The sequence below is a fragment of the Filicampus tigris genome, chromosome 18 (genome assembly GCF_054856515.1).
Source record: "Filicampus tigris isolate MCC_2025a chromosome 18, RoL_Ftig_1.0, whole genome shotgun sequence".
Taxonomy (NCBI): Eukaryota; Metazoa; Chordata; class Actinopteri; order Syngnathiformes; family Syngnathidae; genus Filicampus; species Filicampus tigris.
This window is the reverse complement of record NC_141234.1, coordinates 11673438-11691230: the sequence shown is the minus strand read 5'-3', so window position 1 is coordinate 11691230 and position 17793 is coordinate 11673438. Positions and strand designations below refer to the sequence as shown.

At 40.4% G+C, this 17793-nt stretch overlaps 1 protein-coding gene across 4 annotated transcripts in view; it reads right to left on the bottom strand.

Annotated features, from left to right (window-relative positions):
• The window catches only part of LOC147132532 (sodium bicarbonate cotransporter 3-like), a 38476-nt gene extending 22682 nt beyond the window's left edge, over window positions 1–15794 (bottom strand). For 3 of the 4 annotated variants that reach the window (XM_086015143.1, XM_086015144.1, XM_086015145.1), the window contains exons 1-6: window positions 15644–15794; window positions 8132–8213; window positions 7666–7815; window positions 6752–6890; window positions 6057–6217; window positions 4765–4953 (exon numbers count right to left, since the gene is read on the bottom strand). In XM_086015143.1, coding sequence (XP_085871269.1) covers window positions 4765–4953; window positions 6057–6217; window positions 6752–6890; window positions 7666–7815; window positions 8132–8213; window positions 15644–15685 — 763 coding nt within the window. In that variant the 5' untranslated portion in view covers window positions 15686–15794. Of the gene's footprint in view, window positions 1–3589; window positions 3974–4764; window positions 4954–6056; window positions 6218–6751; window positions 6891–7665; window positions 7816–8131; window positions 8214–12541; window positions 12707–15643 lie in introns of those variants that run through there. The other variant, XM_086015142.1, reaches the window with a different exon arrangement.
• Between the last annotated feature and the right edge of the window lie 1999 nt (window positions 15795–17793).

Sequence of the window (17793 nt, the reverse complement as noted above, 5' to 3'; positions counted from 1 at the left end):
TAGCACTTCCGTTAACATGCGGCTAGTTATGAATTGTGAAATGTAATGTCCACGCAGAATGGGGGTAATGTCCACACAGAATGCGTTATACGATTCTGTGTATAAGCAATAGCTAATTTTTCCGTCGCTATTTCCAGCAACTACATCAGCACATGTCGGTTATAAAAACTAACACCAAAGTCATCCAAAGCTAAATCCAATTTATTATGTGTAAATGTGTCACTTATTCAAGTATGCAATTCATACCTCTGAAGTAAAATTAGACATGGACAAACTTGTTGGTACCCTTCCGTTAAAGATGATAACCAAACCCAAGAATGGCTTAGTAAACAAATATTGAACTATTAAAAATATAATATAATACATATAATGTAAAATGAACCCGATCGAAAACCACGTTAACACCTTTAGAGGGAGCTAAAACATGCAACATGGAGAAGGCACCTTTCAAACCGGAGAAAGCTGGAGCCCTTTGGAGTATGCCAAAATATCTGTCAACAGGTGCGCAAGTATCATTGAGTGTTTCGCAAATTGTTTGATCAGTGATTCCCTCAATTCTGTTGGATCACACAAAACGCGACGCCTGATTTTCATCGGCTCATTTCCCGTATTTTTTCATTTATTGCTACCTTTCTCAAGGTGTTTCAGTGACCACTGAGTGGTTTTCTTTCTTAAAAGAAGGGTATCAACAATTTTTGTCTGTATGTTTGTAGATGCTGGGTAGATGTGACTGGTGAACAGGAGCCTGATTGCTCACATACCCGACAAAGCCTCTTGGAATAAGAGAGGGATTAGCCTAGGTTGCATCCGCTAAAAGGTCTTCATTCAGGAAGGCTGAACTGTGGAATGCTCACCCACACCAATCTTTTCAGGAGTGATGACTCTGCAGATTTATGCCAAACATTAAAATACATAACTGAAATTGGTTCGACTGCACCGCAAGAACTGGGACTGTCTTTAAAAAATGGATTTCACTGTACTGTATGTTTGTATACTACCATGTCACTGTAATGAGTTTTAACGGGATACACGGTAAATTTTCTTTATAATATGTTCTAAGCGCCTCCACTAGTCTAAACACGGCATTCTGATTAATATAACATTCGTCGTAAATGAGTTAAGCAGCAAAATCAACCCGTTTTTATACATCCCAGGGGGCGGCCATTTTGTCACTTGCTGTCGACTGAAAATGGCATCACAGTTGCTCAGGGCTCAGGTAATGACCAATCACGGCTCACCTGTTTTCTGAAGCTGGGCCGTGATTGCCTGTTACCCGAGCTTTGGGCAACTGTGATGTCATTCTCAGTTTATAGCAAGTGACAAAATGGCCACCCCCTGAGTTGGATAAAAACAGGTGGATTTTACTGCTTAACTCATATTCCACCCACGTAATATTCATCAGAATGCCGTGTTTAGACTAGTAGAGGCGCATAGAACATATTGTAAAGAAAATTTTTGGGTTGACTCATTCACTGCCATTGACGAATTTAGTTGTCTTTTCACAGTCCAGCCATTTAATCCCAGGAATTTATTTACATTTTTTCAAACATTGGGGTAAAAGCGCGTCGGGCAGTAAATGAGTTAATAAAAGTACTGTAGTACAAAAACAATCCAATGCAAAGTCCCAATGCTTAAGCCTCAACAATCCACAGGTGGCTGTATAATTTTTTATTTCATTATTATTATTATTATTAATTATTATTATTATTTATTTTTATTTTTTTTAAATGGGAGATCGGCGTATAGATGTCGCCTATAATTACTTGAAACCTGTGCCCCCTACCTTCCGACAAGCCATTTTAATTACTCTAAATGACACATGAAATGTATTTTATTGTCCAGTACTCTAAATATACAGCAATACTGCCAGCTATTTAAAGCCTTAAACTTTCACCAAGTCACACTAATTAGACTAATGAATACACCTTGATAATCCCCCACACTGAAGTCAAGTCACTTGGCCGGTGTCAAAAAAAAGTATACATCCTTCCTGAAGAGGATACAATTACAGCAGCTTAGCAGCTATAATAAGATGACCCTTTCACACAACCTCTCAGGTTCAACAAGTGAGAGCTTGTACCAATGTTCCATACTTTGATAGGAAGCCAGTCCCAGAATGAGACAAGCACAGACCTACACATGCAGACATCTAATAATAAACTAACAAGGAGGGAATTTGAAGTCTCTCCTGGCGCAGTCATGATTGCTCGTATAGTACCACCAAAGCCAGTCTCCTCTGAAGTGTATGCCAAACTATGTTGCTCACAAACATCACATTAACCATATGTTGATTGGGTTAAAGAATGCTGCAAAGGAATGATAAGGAGCTGATCTAGAAAAGGGGTATTATGAGTAGAAGATGACGCAATGCTGTGTGGGAATTCAGACTGGTGACCGAACTGGATTATAAAGGAAAGTCTGAGATGTTTGGTGTCACTTTATACACCAAATCAAATAAAAACTAGCTGTCACCAGTCACACAGCGAGTACACCTCTATAATAGACTGGATTTTCAGTTGACTGATAGCAAACGGAATTAAAATTCCATTTCAACCCGAGGGTCAAAACAGGCCACAGTGCTTCCGTACAACCAGAATGACATGTTTTTCCAAATGGAGAGTTGCAATAGACCAAGCAAACAGCAGCAAGTTGTTTGTATTACTGCAAATACCTTTGCTTAGCTTACGTCACACAGCCACCTGCTAACACCCACAAGCTATGACCCAATCGTAGGCAGTTGCAACAATACTTCAAAACATGTCTAGTGCGGATTAAAAGTTACCAGCTGCTCTACTAGTACAATTACTACCATACCATAGCCCTTATTAAAATGTCTCTGGGCTTAAACTACTAACACAAAATATCACATCACATATGAGGCATAGTAGGATGAAGAGCAATCAGTCCACAAAGCATTTTCCGGGGGCAGCCATGACACCTCAACCAAAAGGATATTAACAAACCTGATCAAGCAAGACATGAAGGAATGCTTTGAAAATGTGCAAGGGGTCGGAGAGGTTTAGGTGGCAGAAACCAGCCAGAGATTTGGGACATATAGAAAGAGAAGAGAGGAATACTGTAAGATAGTGATCGAGAGATTATGGGAACGCATAACCATGACATTTACACCACTGTGCAAATTTCACCACTTGCTTTACTGTTTCTTTCGGAGTAAATAGTAGTACATGGTTAGCAGGATTTTGAAGGTCTGTCTGCCCTGCTTAAAAATAAAGGACGTAACCTGCTGACTCAAGATGGAGAAACACATTTGTTAGCAAAGGTCTATGAGAACAACAAATCTAGTGGTGGCCTCCTGCTATTGCCTCGAGACCAGTCCAGGGTGCAAGTCTGTTTTACTCAAAAGTCATCCACGACCCTAATAAGGAGAAATCGATGGATTTTAGCCCAGAGTGTTGCACAGTATTGTAAATGAATGTAGGAAAGCAGCAAGGATGCCTCAGAAAGTGAGCTTTGTCATGGGTAATGGATGAGATGGCCGCAAAGTTAACAGCAAGCAAAGCTTTCATGCTAGTGCTAGTGTTTTCTGATCAAGCTGTGACTCACACTGGCAGGCTACACAGATATTTGCCTTCTAAGGGCAGCTGCTCGGATCCCTGGGACGCACAGGACGATTGCCGGCTGAACTGGGGCAATGGCGTCTCTTCCTCTGGCGAGTTTGGTGGCTCGTCATCCTTGGGCGGAGAAACCACCACTTCTGGGATGCTATAAGGGCCAAAGCCGGCTCCGTGGCTGCGCGGGGGGCTTGGGGAGGGACGGCGAAAGGACGCGGGGGTACTTTGAGGGGTGGCGAGGGGAGAGGGGACCGGGGGCCGCCCCGTGTTGGAGGAAGAGGATGGTAGGAGGTGGTTGAGTAGGACGGAAACTCGGGACTCTTGTCTCTGCGGCAGGTTGGAGGCAGAAGAGGCTGCTCCTGGCTTGTGGAGGGAGAGACGTGAAGAGGAAAGGCCCTCTCCTAATAGAGGACACAATGGCAAAAAGGAGAAAGAAGGCAGGGAAAAGGAGAAAGAGGAATAAGGGATGGAGCAGATAGGAAAAACATGTGAAGTCCAAGTATATCAAAGCGATGATATCTGAAGGAGCCAGCCAGGAAAGGGTGAGGGGCAGAAATGTTATTAGAAAGATTCACGCATGCATCAAGTGAGCAAATAAAATGGTTCAGTGCAGGACACACTGACAAAGATTCCGTGAGCAAGGGAGGGGGTGTCCACAAGGCCCAAAAACCGGACTCAAGCTCAAACAACCACGTGACTGGTTAGGCAAAGCTTCAAATTGCATGCCAGGGAATACAGCATCAGTGCAATTATCTGGAGGCAAACTCTCATCGCAAACCAATCCAGAACACCTACAGAGAATAACACTTATTGGGCTCACAGAATTCATCGTTGCCACTCCAGCTCATTACCATCACCAGCAGTCAAAGACAGACAATCAATTGGATCGCGATCGGAAAACGTTGACTAAAATGTACACCGCTGCAGCCATGCACTTGGTCAAAAAGGATTCAAGGATCAGTCTGTCAAACCAAGCCAGCCATATAAGACACAATAAATTAGCACCCAGATTTCTCTTTCACTATTGAGGAGTTATTGCTTTACTGTTGTTTGATCCCTAGATGGTACTCACTTTTACCATCCACCTTCTATGCACGCGGTGAAAGATATAAACAGTGCATTTTTAGAAAGACTTTCTTAATAACGGATCATAGGCAGGAAAAAGAAAAGTGAGTGCGCTGGAGAATCTCACCGTTTCTCTCAAGCAAGAGAGGGTCAGAATGTTTCTTGCCTATGTCAGCAATGGAGCGCACCAAAGGGATGCGGTTACTGAGCTTTCTCTCGTTCTGATGGTGGTGCTTCTTCAGCATAGCCTCACGCACCTTCGCCCGCAGGTCCCCCTTGAGCTGGCCCGACGCCACCATGCTGTCTATCACCATGTCTGAACCAAGAAATAGCACATGACAAAAAAAATTGAATGAAATCCACAGCATTTCCTCAGATAGTAGCCGGAGGTGTTTTTGAACCGTGATTACTAGGCGTTTATTTGAAGTAAGTCGTTGATATGCCCTTACTCGATTGACGTAGCATTACTTTTGTAAAATCAGAATGGAGTGTGTAATTCCTTCCTGTAGCACTTGGTAGCAACATGGATACGCTAACGGTAATTACTGATATCTTGTTGCACCACCTTATATTTCTCTCTTTTCTTTATTCAAGTGGACGGAGAAAGCAAAAATTCATGCTGTTTGTCGGGACAACTAGCAAAAAAAAAAAAATTACATCATATTCCGATTTTTTTCCAGAACTGTACAGTTCAACCTTTAATTAGCCGAAGTCTAAGCTAGCGATATGCTTCAAAATGATTTGAAACTGTGTTTAAAGATGTAACATCTGTACATGCATTTTCAGAAGCTATTTTTAAACAAACAAATGATCCTATATTGTTCTTAACTTCTAGAAAATTGTCCACGACTTTGAAGTTGGGAACCACTCTTTCACACTACTGGAAAGTTGGAAAATTCCACTCTCTGACATGCAAAATTGCACCAACGGTACATTGACGTGCAAGTTCATGTACAGAAATAGATCTGACGTCACATTAATGCTGATTCTCATTGTGAATTGCAAGATCTTTTATATAATCTACATTTATTTAGATACACATCACAATTTACCACAACCTATTCTATATTCAAACTGTATGAAAATCCTTTGTTAATGACAGTTTCGTCCCCATAGCGGTGAGTGGGTGACATAACCCGAGTTTGTAGCTTAGTCTAATGCAGTAGTAAAGTCCCTCATTCTTGTGCCGTATATTCTTATAGCGCTGCCCAAAAAAGTTAATTGCATACTGTCCGCAACCTCTAAACCGATGTTGGGACCGACAAAGCCCCGTATTGACTTTAACATACACCGTCAGATGGTTATCAGACTAGTTTACTTTCAACAGGAATGCTTCCATGTAGGAGGAGCTGATGATTGTTTTCATTACAATTCAAGATTTAAAACTAAAATACAAATGCAGTGAAAAAGTTGATCTACCAGCAATTTCCTCAATACTGTTGGCCCTCATATCCAGCATGACCGTGCCGTTGAGGATGCAGCTACGCAGTTCAAATAAACTGTGCAGTGACAACGTAGCCACATACGGCTTGCTCCATCTTTCCCCGCCGTCTTCCACATCCTCTTCGAACTTAAGCCACCTGTAGCCAAGGCCCAAAAAGAATGCAGACATGAACGCGTTTTAATGACAGGTACAATGCTGTAATATTTTTCTATTTGCATTGCTGGGAGAAGAAACGTATCTATGGTAGGTAATTTGTGCAATACATTTGATATGGATATTTGTGATGTCTGAATGAATGGGGAAAGAAAGATATGATCCTTCAGTGTATATAAGACAGTGTACTTTGTTATTTGAATGTGAAGAAATTTGCAATCTCCCTCTAATGTTGATTTAGCTAGACAAGCTTACTTTGTCAAATATTTGGTACATATAAGAATACATGATTACTCTATAATCAGGTAAAACCTTCTTGGCGACACAGTCTTTCCATTTAAAGAAAAAAATATATATATATATGTACTGCTGTGTGTGTGTGTGTGTGTGCCCCATTTTTTCTGAACAGAATGTGTGTCATATTTTAAAATGCAATGTGGGAATGAGGACACCATCATTTCGTGTACTACTGTGACCTAACATTACAACAAGGTTTTCTTCAGATCTTTCGTCTGACCTGGCAGTTTCCCTCCATTCGGTGGCACTGCCATCTCGGAAGGACAGCTCATCCAACTCGGTAAAGAGGTCATGGGGAACATGCTCCAAGTCGTCGTCTTCTGTGCCCAGAATGAACTGGACCCGCTGGGATGGGGTGTCTGTTGAAATAGTGGCAAAGGGAATCCACATATTTAGCAGTTTAATAACAAATGTTAACATTTGTCACTCAATCTATTCTGTTTTTACCAACAAACTGTAAAATGAACAAATTAGGATATTTCTGGAAATATTCCTGTTATGCTAGACTGAAAACATCGAAGCAATTTTCCTACAGCATCAGTAAAAATGCAGCAATGATATAATGTGTAAGAAAAAAAAGCTTTAACCTACCGCCCCCCTCGAAAAAAAGGTACATTCATTTTAGACGTGACAAAAAGCACAGTGGTCCAAACAAGTCTGACCCTGAGAACAACTTATACATCTTAAACCATCCAACCTGAATGGTCTGCTCAATTCATGTGGAATTAGTACCGTAGTTCAAAAAGGTATTTTGGACTTAAGCCTCTCAGTGATTTGTGCATAACGAGTTAATAATTTGAAGTTAATTCCCAGTGAAGAGATCCGAGAGCCCAAACTCTTTTCGCTAATGCAATCTACTAGAAATCACACCAAGTTCAAAGTTACTCCATATCAGTTAGTCTGTTTTCTCACAAGATGAAAACTACAAATACTACTACTGAGTTTATTTGGCTATTGACGTATGAATTAAGTAAGGATCCAGTGTGTTCAGAGACTCCTTTGGTGAGTAATATCTTTGCTTTGTTTGACAACATGAATACAATGTATTTATTTTTATGTTCGTGTAATACTAAAAATGGTAAAAATTGAGACTTTGGTAGCAGAAATGGAGTGCATATTGACTGTTAGGCTAACCATAGGGGGGAGATTCTCTGTCATCCTCCTTCCCGTCGTCAGAATCTTTATCCCTTCTCTTTCTGTGGTGCCTGTGTCCTCTGTGACGATGCCTTCGTTTGGTTTCCCTTCCGAAAGGAACATGAACGCCTACGTACACTGCTCTGTGGCCTAGAAAAACAATTGTAAAATACCATTCAAATAAACTGCGTGAAGAAAAGACAATTCTCATTAACATGACAGAAACAGGGATTAGGCGTTTGACAGTCAATCCAAATTTCAAATACCACCCAAACAAGGGTGAATTTACAAAAATGTGATATTTAATTTCAGAGGGAACAAAGGAACAAACAAAGATAAAATGCACTAGTTGGGCAGAAACCATCAATTTGGGAATATTCATAATGGCTGCTGATTTATACACATAATGACCAGGAAACTATGAAGACAAATTAAAATCAGTCATGCGGCCAAGTTTATGACTTACTTTCTAAGTCGTCCTTTTCATAGTTTGTTTGAATGGTGAAGCTGCTCTTTCCATGGTCAACTATTGCCTCCTCATCTAGACCCTAGGAAAAAAAAGATTTTCATTCATCTTGATTGACCATTAACGATTAGACAAAACACATTGAGTTACAACAACGCATATACCCACATACATGGCAAAGTTCTTCATGTTATTTCAAGTTGCTATGAAGCAAGAATAAGCTTTTCATTCACTGGTGCTGCTTCGTTCCCTCCGTCAGTCACCTTGTCACAATTTAGTCACAAATTTACTTAGTGTGAAAATACTAGCGATAGACCGTTATGGTTTTTTCAGGGCCGATACCGATTATTAGTAGTCAAGGTGGCCGATAACCGATATTTGGAGCCGATATTAATTTTTCGTAAAAAAAGACAATATTGGCATCAAAATAAAAAAAAATTAAAAAAAGTCTTAACTTTGTTGAAACGTCTTTAAGCATATGTTTATTGAAAGATTTTTCAGATTTGCATAATGTAGTTTTTTTTGTATTATTATTACTATATTTTTTTGACAATATACACATTTATCAAATTCTAACAAAAAGTTCAGGGAGCACCTAGGGTCGTAGTCGACAGTAAATGAAGTTCTCCAAAATTTCAAAATGACAAATTTTAACTTTCACATATCTTTGTTTTGATTTCAACACAGTTTTAAATTGATTCATTATCGTGCATCAGACGCAGAATATCGTCTATCCCTAGAAAATACATAATCCCGAAATTTAATGAAGACATTAACTTGGAAATTTATGAGTACCGCCAAACACTGCATGGCAGTCGGACACAATACAGTAGTCATATTAATTTTGGAACGGAAGGGTTCCTTGCCTTTATTTGTAAATAAAGTGTCTTCTACAGTGACTCTAATCCCACCTTCTTCGTACGATCCTTCAATCCCTGTCACCTGCCCTGCTTTTAACCAGTTTGAGCCTTTGACTCTATCCTCTTTACAGGAGATTGTGGGTCACCTGAAGCCCTTAGGACCTTCTAATGACGCTATCCCGTGCGCTTTCACAAAGAGATTTACCCCACTGTAGGACCGTCTGTTTTTCCTTTTGAAAATAGCTCTCTCTCTTCGGGTATGGTCCCCAAAAAGTGTATACATGTATATACCTAACAAAGAGTAATTAAGAAGCACTACCTTAGAGTCAGGAGCTGTTGCTCGTGACCCCAAGAACAAAGATCAAGTATACAAGCGGGTAAAATGAGTTTCTTCTGGAGGGTGTTCAAGGTGAGGTGTTCCCCGGTGTGCTCCACCAGGAGTAGGGACAACCCTACACATGATGGAGAGGCTACTGCAAAAAGTGGCTAAGGAGAGAGAGGTCTGGGCTTCCCTGCTTAGCAAATGGATGGATGGATTTAAAGATACAGCGAGTCTGGCAATTTTTCTATATGGATGGAATTCTGGAGGCTAAAGCACGTCAAATACTAATGTGCAAAGATGCAAACATCTTTCAATGCAGATGAACTTGAATTTCATCAAATAACTAATACACACACACAAACAAAACAATATACAGTACCTGGTCCAATTACAAAACATGTTATTACTGTTCTCTTGACTCCCTGCCCTTAAGTGTTAGGACATTCAGACAGCTGCAGATAAACTGTATTTAGTTACTGGAGCGTGTGGCCGCGCCACCAGATAGCAGATGCCACACGGACGTCGCACTACGCTACAACCACAGAAAACGGTGTGACCACATCGTAACCTGCTACGGCCCAAAATGTCACAACCTCCAGCAAATCAAATCCCCCCCCCCCCAAAAAAAATGTATATATATAAAACAATAGATTTAACACTAAGAAAAAACAAATAATACTCAATGTTTTAACCTGTAGACTAATAACAATTCTAAGTCATATATTTGGTAAACAAAGCATGACGTCCTGTATCGGGACAACGGAGGAGAAGCCGGTTTGAGACAGAGTCACACATGGTTTATAAATACCACAGGGTGACAGTGAGCTAATGCTGGCATGGGCTGGTGGTAGATAAGAATGGACTGAACTCAGGACACACAAACGGAAGAGTTTAGCATGGTCATTCATGTGGACACCGCATTTGTCAAGCAAACATCTCACACTAAATACCACCTTTTGATTTTGGTTATACACCACATACTTATTTTAACCAACTGCATTCAACAAAGGAATTAAACGTGCCATTATCTGGTCTTATTGAGAAACTGTGGCGCATCACAGTCCTATCCTTTCCATTCACAGAGGCGTATTTGTGCCAAGTGAAGGAACGCAGAACTAAAAGCGATGAAGGCACATACTGAAAAGTTACATGGCACATTGATGATATCATTACATCACGTCTTTGGCCTCAAGGTGTGAGGGACTACCGCTACCACTCTGACATTTTATCATATTGGAAAGCATGTGCAATATGCCACGACTCGCTTTCCATGTCGCATTCCTGATCATCAGCCTGACTTAAATGACGATTCCCACATGTATTACCATAATCACTCTATTGTTAGAGTCAGGCCATCTGTAACTCAGTTCCTGTGTGCACTAGAAAGTGTGTGTCTTGTGTTTGCATTCCTCTGAATTTCTGGAACAATATTGGGAAGAGAAGAGTGACCTAACCCTAACGATCAGTGCGAGTATTAGCCCCAATCACATGACCCAATGTTTACATGCAAAAGAATAAAGCTGGTTAAGAAAAAAATAATCTTCATAAGCACCTTAAAATTCCATTTGCACAAATGTGTTTTTATACAACACCTGTTCATGTCGCGCTTTCCGTTAATTCTGTCTTCAAGTATGTTGGGAACACTATGTGCCAAGTACAATGTAAGAACATTTTGTTGGGAATAAACCTGCAGTCTAGCAATATGTAACGATCAACCTCACTTCCATTCAAGTTGTGTAAAATGTCATTAAAAATAGAATACAATGATTTGCAAATCATATTCAACCTGTATTTAATTGAATACACTTCAAAGACAAGATACAGGTGAACAGGCTAACCGGAAACTGGTGGATTCTTTGTGAACAACTGTGTGTAAAAATCCTCGAACAGTTTAAGGACAATGTTACGCAACGTACAATCTGCAGAAAGCACGGAATGTAAGCGGCAAGGCCGAAAGCAAACATTGAATGCCCGTGTTCTTCGATCCTTCAGGCGGCACTGCGTCAAAGACCGACATCAATGTGTCACGGATATCACCACATCTTCAGAAAACCAATGTCAGTCAATACAGTTTACTGCTGGCTTTTTTGGGACCGAGCTCATCTAAGCTGGATTGATGCAAAGTGGAAAAGTCTTCTGTGGTCTGACGAGTCCACGTTTCAAATTGTTTTTGGAAATTGTGGATGTCGTGTCAAGAACCATTTGGACTGTTATGGACACAAAGTTCAAATGTCAGCATCTGTGAAGGCACCATTAATGCTTAAAGGTACATACACGTTTTGGAGAAACATATGCTGCCATCCAAGCAATGTTTTATTTCATGGACGCCTCTGCTTATCTCAGCCAAGGCAATGCCACACCACATTCTGCACGTGTTACAGCAGCTGGGCTTCGTTGTAAAAGACTGGAGGTACTAGACTGGCCTGCCTGCAGTCCAGACCTGTCTCCCATTGAAAATGGATGGCACATTATGAAGCGTAAAACAACAGCGGAGACCCTGGACTGCTTATGCCCTCAGTTCCTAAACATTTACTGCATGTTATTAAAAGAAAAGGTGATGTAACACAGTGGTAAACATGACCCTGTCCCAGCTTTTTTGGAACGTGTTGCAGCCATAAAATACTAAGATCATAATGATTTGCTAAAAACAATAACTTTGATCAGTTTGAACAATAAATATCTTGTCTTTGTAGTGTATTCAATTAAATATAGGTTGAACATGATTTGCATTCTCTTATTTACATTCTACTCATTCACCCTAGTCAGTAAACATCATCTGTTCAAACAGCATGCACCACCTGCATGTTCGACTACCTTGGCAGACCCATTTTAAGACACCTCTCCCTAACAGCCCCCTCTTATTCTCCCTTTTCTCCTTGTCCCCGCTCAAGCAGCCATAACAGTTTCGGCTGGTTTCTTCTCGTCTTCACTCCTTGAGGGCAGTAAAGATTAGAAAGCAAATGTCCCCATTTCAGGAGGCATGTCAAATGAATGAATGAATGAGACAACAGCCTCTAATCAACCCCGCTTTCACCTTGGATTTGACTTTCAAAAATCTCGGATGTCTTCTTCTACCACAGTGCTTCAAGCACATGCCCTGCTTAATAGCGCTCCTGTTTGGAAGGCGAAGGAAAAAAAAAAACCTCATAAACCATGCATGCAGCCTTACTGCAGATGGGACATTGTTCAAGTACCAACCATGGCACATGCAAACACAAACGGACCTACCGTTAGCGCATGCTTTTCTTCGCTCTGTTTCTCCATTGACATCCCAGCGAAAACAACAGGGACGTTAGCTCGAGCCCCCTTTTTTGACAGGTACCTCGTAGGGAACGCACTCGGTAGAGACACAATCACACTTGTCTCTTCCCGATTCCTCTGTTCATGTCTTTATACAGCGAGGAAGAGAGAGAGCGAGAGAGAGAGGGGAAACAAGCTGCTCCTGAACACAGTGCTCTGCTCTACCCGGTCGTCAGCCCGCTCTTTGCTGGGCAGCCAATCCCACCATGGCACCATTAATATTTTATTTACCCCGGCCAAGAGCTAAAAAAACGCACACGCGCAGCAACACATGGAGGACATACGCACACGTTCGGAGGACATACAAATGTTTACCCGCTGAAGTATTCAGGTCACAAATGAAAACCAATCCCCCACGCAGATAAATGGAAACAGGCACACAGCTTGGCATTCTTCAGGCGGCAGCTTTGGATTGAAGCTCGGAATGTAGTCATTAAGATTCCGCGCCAAAAAGAAACGACACTGACATTGGCATTGAAACCTTTCACCTTAAATTCAAAGAATAGCTTTCTCTCAGGTCATAAAATTGTCTTCTTTTTGAGGGGTGGCAAAAGGTAGACACACCAAGTAATAATGAAATACCAGTTATATTGATTCTCAAAAGCAGTCTGTCGGCTATCCATTGCATACACCAGTTCCAAATGGATAAGCTGTATTTTAATGTTTACATTAACTGACATGTTGGTCAAAGTGCAAAACCTGCTGCCGGCAGCATTTTCTGATAGGCTGTTTGTTCTTGATGATGAGGCAATAAGGGAGGCTGCCCATATTCGGGATTGACAACATATTGCAATAACAGCACATAAACTGTGTATTATCATTATTATTTGTTTTTATTTCAGTCAGAGTAAGAGGAGCCCCTCTCTGCTGTGGCGTGGCATGGCATAAATGAAGCATGTACATTCATATGGTGAGAAATGGGACAAGCGACATTTTTTTTTTTAACTCGTTTGGTGATCGGTCCGAAAATCCGGACTGTGTAAAGCTTAGTACCAATAAATAATAAAAAAAAAAAATTAAAAAAAAAGATTTTAGACAAACTGCAGTTTTTTTGTCATGAACAGCAAAATTCACAACAGATGCTTGCTCAATAAATCGTACAATACACTTCCGGGTTCAATTCGAACTTGATTTAAACAGTCGGCATCATCATGCTGTATTATACACTATTTCGACATCATGAGACCAAGATGACACCTTACTAGGGCTGCAACTACAGAACATTTTAACAATCGATTAATTTGTCTATTATGTTGTTGATTAATCGATAAATTGAATAGAAAAAACGGTTAACTTACATCTCTTTATTAAAAAACATGACATATTTTAAACGGACAGTGGAGAAAAAGCACAAAAATATATCAATTATGATTCAGTTACTGGTCCGTCACGTGAGAAAATGGGCAAAAATGTTCATCATTGTTTTACAAAGCAAAATACATTGTTTTTTATTTTGACTCAACACAAACACAATCAGCCCACTTTCATGGAAGACTACAGAAGTGAGAAGTTGAAATACTAAAAAAAAGATTATCAGAAATAACTATCGATTTGTTAATCGATTAGTTGTCGATTAATCACTGCACCTCTACACCAAACAGTTGAACAACATCAGCTTGCCTGCTTTCGAGCAGGAGAGGGAAATGAGTTTCAGAATGTCATAAGCAAGTTGCAACAGAGATACAGAGAGACTCGATGAGTCAAAGAAAGGCACAGAAGTGTACGTCCTTCAAAACGTATTCATGGATCAAACATAATACAAATACTCATGTTAGCAATCCCTCATCAATGTTACAGTTGGGTTCATGTTGCAAGTTAAATGGAAAGTTGGTAACACCAAAAAAAGTGAATCATACTGAAATTTATCTACAGCGATGTTAGTAATACGACGATAGACAACAGAAGTCAATACATTTTGGATTTGCACTTGTTCATCATCGGTTTCTTGATAAGGTTCTCTGAAAGGTAATTTGAACATGTACCCTAAGCATGTGCAAGACAATGCTTCATTCAAGATGTGAATTTTCTCGGCTTAATGAACACAGAGAATTTGTGCGGCATCCCAGCAGCTTAAGTATTGCCTCTGTAACAGTAAACCCACTGACTTCCGTGGCTGCGGAAAGACGTAGGCAGTGATCAAGTGATCTCTTTTCATTGAGCAGAGAAGAGCTCATGTTTCCTCACCAGTAAACACATGCTTATACATGCACAAATAAGTACCTAGGCAGACACACACAAACATAGCAGTAGGCAACCCTACACCAGCATTTAGATCAGTCATTAAGGCATTTTAAACTTAGCACTGCAACCTGTTTCTTTTTTGGATTTGTTCGCCAGCTCTGGAGTTTGACAGCCATGATCCCATCTGTCACTAATGCTTTACTCCTGGGGCAGGTTACCAGGATTTTGTTGCCAGTCTCAAGTGGAGTTTACTTTCTTTCTGGCAGCGTTTGAGCTCAGTTTTCTTTTCTCTAATTAAATATTTCCTGGAAGAAATCTGATCCATCACTGGCATACTGTCTGTGTCAAATGGCATTTTTAAGACAAGGAGAAGTTTGTCAAATGCGACTGTCCAGTTAACTAGAAGACAGAGAAATTGAAGATGGGATAGCATCTTTGTCAATGTGCAGTATCTGAACAAACAATTCTGCCGGAATTGGACTACTTAAATACTTTAAACAAACCAGGACGATCTCGTGCCCGGCTAGCCCATTAGCTAGCAAGGTACTACTGTACCCCCACCTCAATAAACAAAACGCCAAGAAACCACATTGTCAGGGAACGCGTTAATCTGAAAAGTCCCCTTTCGCTAACCAAGTCAAAACACTTCTTATCGCCATGCCACGTGTCAGAATCAGAAAGCCGGCTAACAATAGCAGCTGCCGGGGGTAGACCCGTTGAATTTGGTCGCCTAAAGCATCCCTTGTGCGTAACCAGCTGCCTGGCAAACACAACGCAAAAGAAGGACAAAGAAGCACACAAAAACGTGACAGTAAGGAAGCGGTTTTTCGGTGTGGTACAGGTACATACTGTTCTCAAGAAGGGCCGCGTTTGTTCCGAGGATTCGTCCATCGCACTGCCCGCTAGACTTTTGGGCCACCGGTGATTTTTTTTTTTTTTTGCCGGTTGTGTCGCGTAGAGGAAACCGGCGAGCGTGACACTTGAGTGAACAGAGCGACTGGCTGGCGGTAGTGCGTTTGGCAATGACGTAAAAGGCCACGCCTTTAAAATGATTGACAGCTGATGTTACCAATAGGATTTTAACATGCAGACTTTTAGCCAATCACACCGCTTTTCGTCATTTTAAGGTTGGATTTTTGCTCGCTATAGAAAGGCAACGCGGGTTTTTTGTGTTGTTACAGTAACTAAACTAATAGCCTTCTATTATTAGTATTTGTTTCCGTTTCAACAATTGTTTGTTTAACAAATTGTAAACTACGTACAGGAAAAACAACACACAGGAGAAAAGTAACAATACAACAATAACAAAACTGTAAAAATAAACAACTGCTGGTATTCATGTTTGATGGTTATTTATCTATTATGTTCATTTATTGATTTGAAAAAGACAGAGGTTTCAACTTTTGTGTTTTTTCCCCCCTGTATAATTGTCCTAGAACACCCACCAGACTGGGGCTCCATAAACATCATCTCCTGTGCCGTGTTAGAAGCAGGCAGAGCAGGAACACACTTGTCACACACGTCATTTCAAATATATACAAAGTCCACAGTGAAAAGTGTAATACAGTAAAGTATGTTTCGGTAAGGTGTTTCAAACTATACTCTCCCATGCCCACTGTTTATCTTTAAGCACCTGTCCCTTCAAAGGTCGCTGCATTCAATTCACACTCACTTTCACAGCTATGGACAATTTAAGAATATGCAAATGCCAGACCAAGATTTGAAACTTCTTCATTAACACGATTTTGTACATGCTGTGTTACACTGAGAATTACAGTAATCCCCCAAAGAATAACTCTGGCTTTAACTGGATTTATTTTCTAATAAGGTCCAGAACTTGTATAATTCTTAATATTTTTTAGTTATACGAATTCAAAAACATATTGAAAGATGTTGCAAACAAAATGAAACACATTTGGAATTGTTTTAACTATATTTTACCAGCAGAGGGCAGTATTGTATCAACAACGGCGCTCCTGCCATCGATGGCGCTTGTTAAAATAAAAAGAGGAATTTTAATCCGATATTCAACATATTCATATTCAGAATACTCTGTCCCTTTACGTCTCATGATTCCCTGCTAAATAATTCCTGCAACTAAATCTCCCATTTTTTTTCTCACCTTGCTGGCTTTTCCTGCAAACGAAAGATCTATTTTGATTGGAAAACTTTATATTATAGCTCATATATGAATTTGGCTTTATGGAACACACTTCCCCCGAAAAACCTACACCAAGATAACCACAGTAGCTTTACTCATGTGTATTGTTGCATTTCTTTATGACAACATAAACTCTATTTTATAATTGTGTTCACAGACTAAAGAGTAAAAATAGAGATCATTCCTCACCCGCCCATAATCACTCGGTAGCTCAGAAATAGACCTGAAAAAGTGGAAGATCAAACTCTCACCTCTTAATTGTACCCTGAATCGTAAAGACACTGAGAGCCTATTAGCACACAAGGAAGAAGTGTGCTGCGTACCAGCCAAGACACATGCATCTAAAGAATGCAGCTGGGAGATGAGTCAGACTTTAGCAAAGTGGAAGAAGCACCATGTTGGCATCCACCTGCAAGGGGAATATGGGACTCAAATATTCACTGCGAGGTGTTGCGATGATTGGAAAAAAGTTCTCACTCTGAATGCTGTAAGGAAGGGGAAAAGAGGCAGTTTTTTTCTTAGGAACTTTGCTCCAGCCTTGAGCAACTGTGATGTCATTTTCAGTTGACAGCAAGTGACAAAATGGCCGCCCCCGACATGGACAAAAACAGGTGAATTTTACTGCTGCGAATCAGAATGCCGTGTTTAGGCTAGTGGAGGCTCATAGCACATATTTCTGTAAATATTTATATAGATATGTATATATATATTTTTTTTTTTCAAGAAAATGTTCACAGCAGACCCACTAGTTGAAACATGGCATTCTAATTAATAATGCGTTTGTGGAATATGAGTTAAGCAGCAAAATCTACCCATTTTTAGCCATCCCAGGAGGCGG